We start from the raw sequence: 16,605 nt of genomic DNA, 5'->3' as shown, positions 1-16,605 counted from the left end.
ACACTGAGATCTCACACACCTGAAGCGCTCACACTGAGATCTCACACACCTGAAGCGCTCACACTGAGATCTCACACACCTGAAGCGCACACACCTGAAGCGCTCACACTGAGATCTCACACACCTGAAGAGCTCACCCTGAGATCTCACACACCTGAAGCGCTCACACTGAGATCTCACACACCTGAAGCGCACACACCTGAAGCGCTCACACTGAGATCTCACACACACCTGAAGCGCTCACACTGAGATCTCACACACCTGAAGCGCTCACACTGAGATCTCACACACCTGAAGCGCTCACACTGAGATCTCACACACCTGAAGCGCTCACACTGAGATCTCACACACCTGAAGCGCACACACCTGAAGCGCTCACACTGAGATCTCATACACCTGAAGAGCTCACCCTGAGATCTCACACACCTGAAGCGCTCACACTGAGATCTCACACACCTGAAGCGCACACACCTGAAGCGCTCACACTGAGATCTCACACACACCTGAAGCGCTCACACTGAGATCTCACACACCTGAAGCGCTCACACTGAGATCTCACACACCTGAAGCGCTCACACTGAGATCTCACACACCTGAAGCGCTCACACTGAGATCTCACACACCTGAAGCGCTCACACTGAGATCTCACACACACCTGAAGCGCTCACACTGAGATCTCACACACCTGAAGCGCTCACACTGAGATCTCACACACACCTGAAGCGCTCACACTGAGATCTCACACACCTGAAGCGCTCACCCTGAGATCTCACACACCTGAAGCGCTCACACTGAGATCTCACACACCTGAAGCGCTCACACTGAGATCTCACACACCTGAAGCGCTCACACTGAGATCTCACACACCTGAAGCGCTCACACTGAGATCTCACACACCTGAAGCGCTCACCCTGAGATCTCACACACCTGAAGCGCTCACACTGAGATCTCACACACCTGAAGCGCTCACACTGAGATCTCACACACCTGAAGCGCTCACACTGAGATCTCACACACCTGAAGCGCTCACACTGAGATCTCACACACCTGAAGCGCTCACACTGAGATCTCACACACCTGAAGCGCTCACACTGAGATCTCACACACCTGAAGCGCTCACACTGAGATCTCACACACCTGAAGCGCTCACACTGAGATCTCACACACCTGAAGCGCTCACACTGAGATCTCACACACCTGAAGCGCTCACACTGAGATCTCACTCACACCTGAAGCGCTCACACTGAGATCTCACTCACACCTGAAGCGCTCACACCGAGATCTCACACACCTGAAGCGCACACACTGAGATCTCATACACCTGAAGCGCTCACACTGAGATATCACACACCTGAAGCGCTCACACTGAGATCTCACACACACCTGAAGCGCTCACACTGAGATCTCACACACCTGAAGCGCTCACACTGAGATCTCACACACCTGAAGCGCTCACACTGAGATCTCACACACACCTGAAGCGCTCACACTGAGATCTCACACACCTGAAGCGCTCACACTGAGATCTCACACACACCTGAAGCGCTCACACTGAGATCTCATACACCTGAAGCGCTCACACTGAGATCTCACACACCTGAAGCGCTCACACTGAGATCTCACACACCTGAAGCGCTCACACTGAGATCTCACACACACCTGAAGCGCTCACACTGAGATCTCACACACCTGAAGCGCTCACACTGAGATCTCACACACCTGAAGCGCTCACACTGAGATCTCACACACACCTGAAGCGCTCACACTGAGATCTCACACACCTGAAGCGCTCACACTGAGAACTCACACACCTGAAGCGCTCACACTGAGATCTCACACACCTGAAGCGCTCACACTGAGATCTCACACACCTGAAGCGCTCACACTGAGATCTCACACACCTGAAGCGCTCACACTGAGAACTCACACACCTGAAGCGCTCACACTGAGATCTCACACACCTGAAGAGCTCACCCTGAGATCTCACACACCTGAAGCGCTCACACTGAGATCTCACACACCTGAAGCGCTCACACTGAGATCTCACACACCTGAAGCGCTCACACTGAGATCTCACACACACCTGAAGCGCTCACACTGAGATCTCACACACCTGAAGCGCTCACACTGAGATCTCACACACCTGAAGCGCTCACACTGAGATCTCACACACCTGAAGCGCTCACCCCGAGATCTCACACACCTGAAGCGCTCACACGGAGATCTCACACACCTGAAGCGCACACACTGAGATCTCACACACCTGAAGCGCTCACACTGAGATCTCATACACCTGAAGAGCTCACACTGAGATCTCACACACCTGAAGTGCACACACTGAGATCTCATACACCTGAAGCGCTCACACTGAGATCTCACACACCTGAAGCGCTCACACTGAGATCTCACACACACCTGAAGAGCTCACCCTGAGATCTCACACACCTGAAGCGCTCACACTGAGATCTCACACACCTGAAGCGCTCACCCTGAGATCTCACACACACCTGAAGCGCTCACACTGAGATCTCACACACACCTGAAGCGCTCACACTGAGATCTCACACACCTGAAGCGCTCACACTGAGATCTCACACACCTGAAGCGCTCACACTGAGATCTCACACACCTGAAGCGCTCACACTGAGATCTCACACACCTGAAGCGCTCACACTGAGATCTCACACACCTGAAGCGCTCACACTGAGATCTCACACACCTGAAGCGCTCACACTGAGATCTCACACACCTGAAGCGCTCACACTGAGATCTCACACACCTGAAGCGCACACACTGAGATCTCACACACCTGAAGCGCTCACACTGAGATCACACACACCTGAAGCGCTCACACTGAGATCTCACACACCTGAAGCGCTCACACTGAGATCTCACACACCTGAAGCGCTCACACTGAGATCTCACACACCTGAAGCGCTCACACTGAGATCTCACACACCTGAAGAGCTCACCCTGAGATCTCACACACCTGAAGAGCTCACACTGAGATCTCACACACCTGAAGAGCTCACACTGAGATCTCACACACCTGAAGCGCTCACACTGAGATCTCACACACCTGAAGAGCTCACACTGAGATCTCACACACCTGAAGCGCTCACACTGAGATCTCACACACCTGAAGCGCTCACACTGAGATCTCACACACCTGAAGCGCTCACACTGAGATCTCACACACCTGAAGCGCTCACACTGAGATCTCACACACCTGAAGCGCTCACACTGAGATCTCACACACCTGAAGCGCTCACCCTGAGATCTCACACACCTGAAGCGCTCACACTGAGATCTCACACACCTGAAGCGCTCACACTGAGATCTCATACACCTGAAGAGCTCACCCTGAGATCTCACACACCTGAAGCGCTCACACTGAGATCTCACACACCTGAAGCGCTCACACTGAGATCTCATACACCTGAAGAGCTCACCCTGAGATCACACACACCTGAAGAGCTCACCCTGAGATCTCACACACCTGAAGCGCTCACACTGAGATCTCACACACACCTGAAGAGCTCACCCTGAGATCTCACACACCTGAAGCGCTCACACTGAGATCTCACACACCTGAAGCGCACACACTGAGATCTCACACACCTGAAGCGCTCACACTGAGATCTCACACACCTGAAGCGCTCACCCTGAGATCTCACACACACCTGAAGAGCTCACACTGAGATCTCACACACCTGAAGCGCTCACCCTGAGATCTCACACACACCTGAAGAGCTCACACTGAGATCTCACACACCTGAAGCGCTCACACTGACATCTCACACACCTGAAGCGCACACACTGAGATCTCACACACCTGAAGCGCTCACACTGAGATCTCACACACCTGAAGCGCACACACTGAGATCTCACACACCTGAAGCGCTCACACTGAGATCTCACACACCTGAAGAGCTCACCCTGAGATCTCACACACCTGAAGAGCTCACCCTGAGATCTCACACACCTGAAGAGCTCACCCTGAGATCTCACACACCTGAAGCGCTCACACTGAGATCTCACACACCTGAAGCGCTCACACTGAGATCTCACACACCTGAAGCGCTCACACTGAGATCTCACACACACCTGAAGAGCTCACACTGAGATCTCACACACCTGAAGAGCTCACCCTGAGATCTCACACACCTGAAGCGCTCACACTGAGATCTCACACACACCTGAAGAGCTCACCCTGAGATCTCACACACCTGAAGAGCTCACCCTGAGATCTCACACACCTGAAGCGCTCACACTGAGATCTCACACACCTGAAGAGCTCACCCTGAGATCTCACACACCTGAAGAGCTCACACTGAGATCTCACACACCTGAAGAGCTCACCCTGAGATCTCACACACCTGAAGCGCTCACACTGAGATCTCACACACACCTGAAGAGCTCACCCTGAGATCTCACACACCTGAAGAGCTCACCCTGAGATCTCACACACCTGAAGCGCTCACACTGAGATCTCACACACCTGAAGAGCTCACCCTGAGATCTCACACACCTGAAGAGCTCACCCTGAGATCTCACACACCTGAAGAGCTCACCCTGAGATCTCACACACCTGAAGAGCTCACACTGAGATCTCACACACCTGAAGCGCTCACACTGAGATCTCACACACACCTGAAGAGCTCACCCTGAGATCTCACACACCTGAAGAGCTCACCCTGAGATCTCACACACCTGAAGCGCTCACACTGAGATCTCACACACCTGAAGCGCTCACACTGAGATCTCACACACCTGAAGCGCTCACACTGAGATCTCACACACACCTGAAGAGCTCACACTGAGATCTCACACACCTGAAGAGCTCACCCTGAGAGCGCTTCATGTGTGTGAGACAGCTACAGTGCAACAATCCTCAATGAAGCAGCCCCTCCTAACTTTACTTTTATGAGCGTCTGCTGAGCTGTTAAGAGAGGTGGGGGTCTAGCTGCTCTTTTTAAAGATATCTATCAATGTAAGCAAATATCATTTGGGAATTAGTTGTCTTTCGAATATCTGGGTATTGTGTTAAAAGGTGCTCCACGCATTTTACTTTTCATTATTTACAGGCCTCCAAAATACTCTCCAGCCTTTGCTGAGGACTTTACAGAACTGTTATCAACAATTACCTCAGAGTTTGACTGTTTTGCCATTACTGGAGATTTTAACATCCATATAGATAATGGAGAAAACAATATGGCAAAAGAAATCAAAACTGTTTTAAAAACTTTTGATCTGACTCAGCATGTACATGGACCCACACACAATCGTGGACACACTCTAGATTTACTTATCAGTAAGGGTCTAAACATTTCATCGATTGTTATTAAGGATGTAGCACTGTCTGATCATTTCTGTATTTTCTTTGATATATTGATCTCTCCTGCCACTGAAGCTAGATCTGTGTCTGTCAAGAAGAGATGCTTAAATGAGAACACTAGTGTCCTATTTATGAAGGCTATATCCTTAACACCAAGCATATCTGCAGACTCTGTCGATTTTCTCCTTGATTCTTTTAACTCAAAAGTTAAAGGTGTAATTGATGATATTGATCCTGTGAAAGTCAGGAAGAAGAGTGGCAGACAAAAAGCACCTTGGAGAAACTCAACAGCAGTTCAAAATATGAAAAGACAATGCAGAAAAGCAGAGCGCATGTGGCGGAAGACAAAACTTGTAGTCCATTATAACATCTACAAAGACAGCCTTCATGCTTTCAATATGGAACTAGGCAAAGCTAGACAGACTTTCTTCTCAAATATTATAAACAGCAATTTAAACAACACACACACTCTTTTTGCTACTGTAGAGAGACTGACAAACCCCCCAAGCCAGATTCCCAGTGAAATGCTCTCAGAGAACAAGTGCAGTGAGTTTGCTTCTTTCTTCTCTGAGAAAATCAATAATATTAGAAAGGTGACACACCTGAAGAGCTCACCCTGAGATCTCACACACCTGAAGCGCTCACACTGAGATCTCACACACCTGAAGCGCTCACCCTGAGATCTCACACACCTGAAGCGCTCACACTGAGATCTCTCACACCTGAAGCGCTCACACTGAGATCTCACTCACACCTGAAGCGCTCACACTGAGATCTCACACACCTGAAGCGCTCACACTGAGATCTCACTCACACCTGAAGCGCTCACACTGAGATCTCACACACCTGAAGCGCTCACACTGAGATCTCACACACCTGAAGCGCTCACACTGAGATCTCACTCACACCTGAAGCGCTCACCCTGAGATCTCACACACCTGAAGCGCTCACACTGAGATCTCACACACCTGAAGCGCTCACACTGAGATCTCACACACCTGAAGAGCTCACCCTGAGATCTCACACACCTGAAGCGCTCACACTGAGATCTCACACACCTGAAGCGCTCACACTGAGATCTCACTCACACCTGAAGCGCTCACACTGAGATCTCACACACCTGAAGCGCTCACACTGAGATCTCACACACACCTGAAGCGCTCACACTGAGATCTCACTCACACCTGAAGCGCTCACACTGAGATCTCACACACCTGAAGCGCTCACACTGAGATCTCACACACCTGAAGCGCTCACACTGAGATCTCACACACCTGAAGCGCTCACACTGAGATCTCACACACCTGAAGCGCTCACACTGAGATCTCACACACCTGAAGCGCTCACACTGAGATCTCACACACCTGAAGCGCTCACACTGAGATCTCACACACCTGAAGCGCTCACACTGAGATCTCACACACCTGAAGCGCTCACACTGAGATCTCACACACCTGAAGCGCTCACACTGAGATCTCACACACCTGAAGCGCTCACACTGAGATCTCACACACCTGAAGCGCTCACACTGAGATCTCACACACCTGAAGCGCTCACACTGAGATCTCACACACCTGAAGCGCTCACACTGAGATCTCACACACCTGAAGCGCTCACACTGAGATCTCACACACCTGAAGCGCTCACACTGAGATCTCACACACCTGAAGCGCTCACACTGAGATCTCACACACACCTGAAGCGCTCACACTGAGATCTCACACACACCTGAAGCGCTCACACTGAGATCTCACACACCTGAAGCGCTCACACTGAGATCTCACACACCTGAAGCGCTCACACTGAGATCTCACACACCTGAAGCGCTCACACTGAGATCTCACACACCTGAAGCGCTCACACTGAGATCTCACACACCTGAAGCGCTCACACTGAGATCTCACACACCTGAAGCGCTCACACTGAGATCTCACACACCTGAAGCGCTCACACTGAGATCTCACACACCTGAAGCGCTCACACTGAGATCTCACACACACCTGAAGCGCTCACACTGAGATCTCACACACACCTGAAGCGCTCACACTGAGATCTCACACACCTGAAGCGCTCACACTGAGATCTCACACACCTGAAGCGCTCACACTGAGATCTCACACACCTGAAGCGCTCACACTGAGATCTCACACACCTGAAGCACTCACACTGAGATCTCATACACCTGAAGAGCTCACCCTGAGATCTCACACACCTGAAGCGCTCACACTGAGATCTCACACACCTGAAGCGCTCACACTGAGATCTCACACACCTGAAGCGCTCACACTGAGATCTCACACACCTGAAGCGCTCACACTGAGATCTCACACACCTGAAGAGCTCACACTGAGATCTCACACACCTGAAGAGCTCACACTGAGATCTCACACACCTGAAGCGCTCACACTGAGATCTCACACACCTGAAGCGCTCACACTGAGATCTCACACACCTGAAGCGCTCACACTGAGATCTCACACACCTGAAGCGCTCACACTGAGATCTCACACACCTGAAGCGCTCACACTGAGATCTCATACACCTGAAGAGCTCACCCTGAGATCTCACACACCTGAAGCGCTCACACTGAGATCTCACACACCTGAAGCGCTCACACTGAGATCTCACACACCTGAAGCGCTCACACTGAGATCTCACACACCTGAAGCGCTCACACTGAGATCTCACACACCTGAAGCGCTCACACTGAGATCTCACACACCTGAAGCGCTCACACTGAGATCTCACACACCTGAAGCGCTCACCCCGAGATCTCACACACCTGAAGCGCTCACACTGAGATCTCACACACCTGAAGCACTCACACTCGCATGTTTGCAGTGTGTTTGCAGTGGTCATCTGATGATGTCAGTCACTCTGGCTCTTCTCTAGAACTGACAGTCACTTCCTCTTTTGCTGGTCTAAACCTCTGACCATATGTTGAGTCACTCAGTATTGCAATAAAGGAAAATCACCAGACTTTAGGCAACAAAAAGTCTTGGAAACTAAAACAGCAAAAGAACAGCAGTATCATTTGAAATGGTTAATTTGAAACAGTCTCTCTCATGTTGCTCCAAACCTGTATGACTTTCTTTCTTCTGTGGAACATAATAAAAGAAATCTTGAAAATCCTTCTGGGCTTTTTTGTTTTGTTACATTTTTTAGGTATTCCTTATTAATAAAAGTGATCAGATTCATCTGATCTCTGTAGAACTGTGTGTTTCTGAAGACGAGGGTTGATGAGTGATGTGAAACACACAGACTGACTGGAACAAACCCAGAGAACAGAACAAGTGTCAGCTGTTGGACATCAGCTCTCATGTGGACGATTAGCTGATACTATTGCAGAGCATATTTCTAATGTAATGTTAGCCCATAAAGCTAAGTAGTTTCTTAAGTTTGATGATTAATCTGCTATGTCATGTTTATGACACATTATGACAGGTTATGATGTATTGGTTTCCCACTAAACATTGGACGTCGGATAGACGTGCAGATCATGTCTATATTGGGTCCGTCGGTCCATGACCAATTCTGGACATCTATTCGACGTCCAAACTAGGTCCACTATTTGGACGTCCAACCATGACCCAACTTGGACGTCATTTTGACGTTCAACATTGGACCTTTGAACTGGGTAATTTTTTTCGACGTCCAAACTAGGTCCACTATTTGGACGTCCAAAGATTACCCAACTTGGACGTTATATTGACGTTCAACATTGGACCTTTGAACTGGGTATTTTTTTTGGACGTCATTTGGACGTCTATGACAGGTGCAGGAAATTTACATGATTATTTTTTTTTAACGCAATAAACGCCATTTAAAAAAAAAAAGAGTTTGTCATGTCATTTTGCTGTGTACTGAACCTATTCGCTCCATCCTTGTTTCATGCCAAATCTCTATTTCCTTGTTTAAAATGCGCCGAACCTATTTTTAGCCTAAACGCGATATATCCTCTGGACTAATCAGAATTATCTCACTCTCTCTCGCTCTCTCACCCTCAAATCACTCGCGCGTATCGCGCCAGACGCTCAATTCGCCTCATTCGCTTGTCCGCACCGCGCTAAACGCCTCATTCGCGTATTATCAACATGATTAATACATATTCGAATAGGCCTACAGATTATTTATAATTATTTAAGATCATTTTCCAAAAACTCCATTTGATCGTCTCAGCATCAGGTGATAACTGGAGAGGTGTACAAAGGTGTGCTACTGTAGCTCAAACAGTAGTGCATTGGCGTTTGTAACGCTAAGATCACGAGTTCGATTCCCAGGGAAAGCAAGAATAAGGTGTGTGTGTGTGTGTGTGTGTGTGTGTGTGTGTGTGTGTGTGTGTGTGTGTGTGTGTGTGTGTGTGTGTGTGTGTGTGTGTGTGTGTGTGTTTCTTGAGCGCACTGGGCGCGATTATTGTTTGGAAAAGACGCACAGTATCTAATAAAACACACGATCCACAGCAAGCCAACCCCGTCTCCTTCCTTCTTCCCACAAACGAACTTTGGACGGACGTCAACATTAGACGTGCGGAAGACGTCGGAAAAAGACGTCATCTGGCGTCACAGTCTGCACCTTCAAGGGGAGCAAAATTGGACGTGCAAAAACGACGTAGAAAATACGTCGTTTCGACCTGTCTATGCGCAGTGGGTTATGTCAAGTTGTCATCTCAAACAATGTCATCTTTGAATTACACAATGACAATTGTCATTAACATGCATAAAACCTCCTTCATATTCATGTCAGTCTTAAATGTGTCTGAAAGAGTCTCTTCTGCTCACTAAAGCTGCATTTATTTGATAAAAAATACAGTAGAAACAGTGAAATATTATTATAATGTAAATCAGCTGTTCTCTATGTGAATATACAGTAAAGTGTAATTTATTCCTGTGATCAAAGCTGAATGTTCAGCATCATTACTCCAGTCTTCAGTGTCACATGATCCTTCAGAAATCACTCTAATATGAGGATTTGATGATCAAGAAACATTTATGATTGTGTGTAAAAGCGCAGTTGTGCTGATTCATATTTCTGTGGAAACCGTCATTCATTTTATTTTTCATGATTCTTTAATGAATAGAAAGTTCCAAAGAACAGTGTTTATTTGAAATATAATCTTTTGTACCATTATAAATGTCTTTACTGTCACTTTTGATCAATTTAATGCATCCTTGAAGAATAAAAGTATTAATTTCTTTCCAAACAGATTTTTACTGACACCAAGTAGCCTAGCTGGTTCCATTATTTGCTTGTATGACCGAGTCTAAACCAGGATATAAACTAAAGCATTCAGATGAAATCCTTCGGCAATATGATCACATTTATTATTATCATATAAAAATATACATGGGAAGTGTTACACACATACAGTGAGACGGACAGACACAGTAAGGCCCTACACTGCTACACAGCTGCCTAAGCCAAATAATACTGATTGAAACAAGGGCCCTTAATGTGGTGCAGACAGAAACACAACTCGACAATACAACACATTCTGTAAAAACACTGTCAATCATGCAGGCATTAGCTTTAAAATCGTCAGAAAAAACATCTCAAAATAGAACATTTTGCTTCTCTTATGAACATAAAGGTTTTGCAATACTTCATTTAAAAAAAAAATCTATACACATACATTTATTTATATATATAAATTTATAAGCAAGGCATATTGTGTTTACCACTTTACGGATAAGCAATACGATTGTCATATTTGTTTACATGGCTGGGCTCCTCTTTTCTGGATTTTTTTAAGTGATCAACATTAAAGGAACAATACAATATATCATATTTAAAATAAAACTTATCCTCAGGCCACTTGAAAGCTGTGGAAGCTTGTTTCTGCCACAGAATAAAAATGAAACAGGTTTAACTCAATTCTGACCTTGCAATTGCGACTTTTTATCTCACAATTCTGACTTTTTATCGCAACTGCAACTTTTTATCTCACAATTCTGACTTTTTATCGCAATTGCGACTTTTTATCTCACAATTCTGACTTTTTATCGCAACTGCGACTTTTTATCTCACAATTCTGACTTTTTATCACAACTGCGACTTTTTAACTCACAATTCTGACTTTTTATCGCAACCGACTTTTTATCTCACAATTCTGACTTTTTATCGCAATTGCGACTAACTCAATTAAAAAAAATCTCACAATTGCGACTTACTCAATTCAGACTTTTTTCTCACAATTGCGACTTTTTAACTCATAATTCTGACTTTTTTCTCACAAATGCGACTTTTTAACTCACAATTCTGACTTATAATTGCAACTTTTGAACTCATAATTCTGACTTTTTTCTCACAAATGCGACTTTTTAACCCACAATTCTGACTTATAATTGCGACTTTTTAACTTATAATTCTGACTTTTTATCGCAATTGCGACTAACTCGATTAAAAAAATCTCACAACTGCGACTTTTTATCTAACAATTCTGACTTTTTATCCCAAATTGTGACTTTTTATCTCACAATTCTGACTTTTTATCGCAACTGCGACTTTTTAATTCACAATTCTTACTTATAATTGCGACTTTATCTCACAATTCTGACTTTTTATCGCAATTGCGACTAACTCAATTAAAAAAAATCTCACAATTGTGACTTACTCAATTCAGACTTTTTTCTCACAATTGTGACTTTTTAACTCATAATTCTGACTTATAATTGCGACTTTTTAACTCATAATTCTGACTTTTTTCTCACAAATGCGACTTTTTAACTCACAATTCTGACTTATAATTGTGACTTTTTAACTTATAATTGTAACTTTTTTCTCACAAATGCGACTTTTTAACTCACAATTCTGACTTATAATTGCGACTTTATCTCACAATTCTGACTTTTTATCGCAATTGCAACTAACTCAATTAAAAAAAATCTCACAATTGCGACTTTTTAACTCATAATTCTGACTTATAATTGCGACTTTTTAACTCATAATTCTGACTTTTTATCGCAACTGCGACTTTAACTCACAATTCTGACTTATAATTGCAACTTTATTTCACAATTCTGACTTTTTATCACAATTGCACCTAACTCAATTCTGATTTTTTTCTCACTATTGCGACTTTTTAACTCACAATTTTGACTTATTATAGCAATTACGACTCTAACTCAATTCTCACTTTTTTTCTCACAATTTTGCCAAAATTCTCACTTTTTTTGTTTGTTGCTGTTGCGACTTTTTAAGTGACTATTCTGAATTTTTTCTCAGAATTGCGTGATATAAACTCACAATTGCGGGAAAAGGTTAAAAAGTAATACAATAAAATAAAAAGAGAAATAGTCGCAATTACCTTTTACATTTTTTTTTTATTTGGTGGCAGAAACAGGCTTCTATAGAAAGCTGATATGTGCTTGAGTAAATCGGGTCCATGAGAGATCTAAAAGCAGCAATCGTCTGAACTCGACATGTTTCTTCCGTTTCCTGTTTCACTTGACCTTGAGAAACGGCTTCCTTTTGAGAAGGTCCTTAATAGTGAGAAGAAAGTCCATCTCCTGATGCTGATGCTGAATTTGATTGTCAGTTTGCAGCGTAATGGTGGACCGGGACAGTTTCCAGTCAGGTGACCCGTGAAGGTCAGAGGTTACGAGGAGAAAATATGTGAAAAGACAGGATGAGGGAGGAGGAGAGCAGGCCGAGGGAGAGAGAGAGGGACGAGGCCGACGAGAAGCTGACGGTGGAGAGCTGGAGCTCCGAGTGCAGGAACGCCGACAGAGGCACGTGGGACACCAGCGTCGGGCTGCCCGAGTTGATGAGCGAGTCGATCTTCTCTGCCTCTTTACTGCAGGCTTCAATCTGCACACACACACACACACACACACACACACACACACACACACACACACACACACACACACACACACACATCTTTCAGTTCCACTGGGCAGAAATAGGGCATTAAGTCCTTGTAGACAGCTTTAATATTTTTAGGCAGTTGTAGAGCATCTGGAGCACATGATGCAAGAGTGTGAAAGCCTGCTCCGGGACCGAGCCGCTCGTTCATCACGGGAACACAGATGCTCACTGGAACACCAGTGTGGAGATGAACAACACAAACTGAGGCTCAACAAAGAAACAGTCAAAATACTCAAAATTATTACTTGATATGAGTGAGATTCATCCAGACAACAGTCATTTTTAAAGGATAGATCTTTAAAAAAAAATAAAAATCATATATTACGTTTTCACTAGGGAGTGATATAGAGTGAATTCTGGGAAATTGGGACACTTTTTGCCAGAACATGTCCTAATTATCCTGAATTAACCTCTATCGGTTATTGGCCAAATTAAAGATTTTTTTTTTTGTTATGTTAGAAAATATGTTATATTGGTTGATATTACTTATTCAATTGCTTATTTCAAACTTCAAAATGAATATCCATTTTTCATACTGTGCATTATAATGTTGTGGTGCATAAATTCACTCGAGCATTTCGTTTTTTATTATTTTAATAACTCATTCAGTTGTGGTCGATTGTGTGATCGGTTGTGGCCGTCACACACACACACACACACACACACCTGCAGTGGCGTCGGCTGCTGGTCCACAGGCACGATGAGGACGATGATCTCGGAGTCGATGCTCAGATAGCCGAAGATGTCGCACTGAGGAACAGAGATGTGCAGCCGCAGGATCTTCAGGATGTCGTGCAGCGTCACCGGCTGATTGCGGTTCAACTGAAACACACACACACACACACACACACACACACACACACACACACACACACACACACACACACACACACACACACACACACACACACATACACACACACACACACACACACACACACACACAGTCGTTTATCTCTTAGCACATGTACACATTACCTCAACAGGCCTCATCATTTAAAGCATCACTCATTTGTTCACATCACTGTCCCTACTGTGAGTATTAGTCATGATTGCAATATTGAATTAATTAGTACAACACTGCCAGACGTTATTGGCCATTAATGAAAGGCAACATCTGTAACATTAAATACATTTTTTTGTTGTTGATCAAAGCAGTGGTTGGTTGGTGTTTTAACGTCAGGATAACGTCTTACGCTTTCCTATTGATAACGTGAGATAATATGGTTTTCGGAGGGAGGCCAGGACCCGAATGACAGCATTCACTGATAAAAGTTAATAAACGCAAATATAACCCAAAGCTTACAGAGCAGAAATATCCTCAGAGTGTGTGATGTAGAGTATGGTGTTCATGTGTGGTGCAGTTCACCCTCCAGTAATGATCAACACTGCCCCCTGCTGACTGACTGATGTCAATAATGATCAACACTGCCCCCTGCTGACTGACTGATGCCAATAATGATCAACACTGCCCCCTGCTGACTGACTGATGTCAATAATGATCAACACTGCCCCCTGCTGACTGACTGATGCCAATAATGATCAACACTGCCCCCTGCTGACTGACTGATGTCAATAATGATCAACACTGCCCCCTGCTGACTGACTGATGTCAATAATGATCAACACTGCCCCCTGCTGACTGACTGATGCCAATAATGATCAACACTGCCCCCTGCTGACTGACTGATGTCAATAATGATCAACACTGCCCCCTGCTGACTGACTGATGCCAATAATGATCAACACTGCCCCCTGCTGACTGACTGATGTCAATAATGATCAACACTGCCCCCTGCTGACTGACTGATGTCAATAATGATCAACACTGCCCCCTGCTGACTGACTGATGCCAATAATGATCAACACTGCCCCCTGCTGACTGACTGATGTCAATAATGATCAACACTGCCCCCTGCTGACTGACTGATGTCAGTAATGATCAACACTGCCCCCTGCTGACTGACTGATGTCAGTAATGATCAACACTGCCCCCTGCTGACTGACTGATGTCAGTAATGATCAACACTGCCCCCTGCTGACTGACTGATGTCAATAATGATCAACACTGCCCCCTGCTGACTGACTGATGCCAATAATGATCAACACTGCCCCCTGCTGACTGACTGATGTCAATAATGATCAACACTGCCCCCTGCTGACTGACTGATGCCAATAATGATCAACACTGCCCCCTGCTGACTGACTGATGTCAGTAATGATCAACACTGCCCCCTGCTGACTGACTGATGTCAGTAATGATCAACACTGCCCCCTGCTGACTGACTGATGCCAATAATGATCAACACTGCCCCCTGCTGACTGACTGATGTCAGTAATGATCAACACTGCCCCCTGCTGACTGACTGATGCCAGTAATGATCAACACTGCCCCCTGCTGACTGACTGATGCCAGTAATGATCAACACTGCCCCCTGCTGACTGACTGATGTCAGTAATGATCAACACTGCCCCCTGCTGACTGACTGATGTCAGTAATGATCAACACTGCCCCCTGCTGACTGACTGATGTCAGTAATGATCAACACTGCCCCCTGCTGACTGACTGATGTCAGTAATGATCAACACTGCCCCCTGCTGACTGACTGATGTCAGTAATGATCAACACTGCCCCCTGCTGACTGACTGATATCAGTAATGATCAACACTGCCCCCTGCTGACTGACTGATGCCAGTAATGATCAACACTGCCCCCTGCTGACTGACTGATGCCAGTAATGATCAACACTGCCCCCTGCTGACTGACTGATGCCAGTAATGATCAACACTGCCCCCTGCTGACTGACTGATGCCAGTAATGATCAACACTGCCCCCTGCTGACTGACTGATGCCAGTAATGATCAACACTGCCCCCTGCTGACTGACTGATGTCAATAATGATCAACACTGCCCCCTGCTGACTGATGCCAGTAATGATCAACACTGCCCCCTGCTGACTGACTGATGTCAGTAATGATCAACACTGCCCCCTGCTGACTGATGTCAGTAATGATCAACACTGCCCCCTGCTGACTGATGTCAGTAATGATCAACACTGCCCCCTGCTGACTGACTGATGCCAGTAATGATCAACACTGCCCCCTGCTGACTGACTGATGCCAGTAATGATCAACACTGCCCCCTGCTGACTGACTGATGCCAGTAATGATCAACACTGCCCCCTGCTGACTGACTGATGTCAGTAATGATCAACACTGCCTCCTGCTGACTGACTGATGTCAGTAATGATCAACACTGCCCCCTGCTGACTGACTGATGTCAGTAATGATCAACACTGCCCCCTGCTGACTGACTGATGTCAGTAATGATCAACACTGCCCCCTGCTGACTGACTGATGTCAGTAATGAACAACACTGCCCCCTGCTGACTGACTGATGT

The 16,605-nt window shown here is 45.8% G+C and overlaps 1 protein-coding gene across 1 annotated transcript in view; it reads right to left on the bottom strand.

Annotated features, from left to right (window-relative positions):
• Positions 1 to 11,784: 11,784 nt before the first annotated feature.
• Positions 11,785 to 16,605, bottom strand: part of reck (reversion-inducing-cysteine-rich protein with kazal motifs) — an 82,512-nt gene continuing 77,691 nt past the window's right edge. Inside the window, exons 20-21 of the mRNA XM_081353398.1 lie at positions 13,871 to 14,026; positions 11,785 to 13,144 (exon numbers count right to left, since the gene is read on the bottom strand). Coding sequence (XP_081209524.1) covers positions 12,926 to 13,144; positions 13,871 to 14,026 — 375 coding nt within the window. The 3' untranslated portion in view covers positions 11,785 to 12,925. The remainder of the gene's footprint in view (positions 13,145 to 13,870; positions 14,027 to 16,605) is intronic.

Source organism: Scardinius erythrophthalmus (assembly GCF_964197995.2).
Source record: "Scardinius erythrophthalmus genome assembly, chromosome: 22".
NCBI classification, from domain to species: domain Eukaryota; kingdom Metazoa; phylum Chordata; class Actinopteri; order Cypriniformes; family Leuciscidae; genus Scardinius; species Scardinius erythrophthalmus.
The sequence above is the reverse complement of the archived record's forward strand: the minus strand, read 5'-3'. Positions and strand labels throughout refer to the sequence as shown.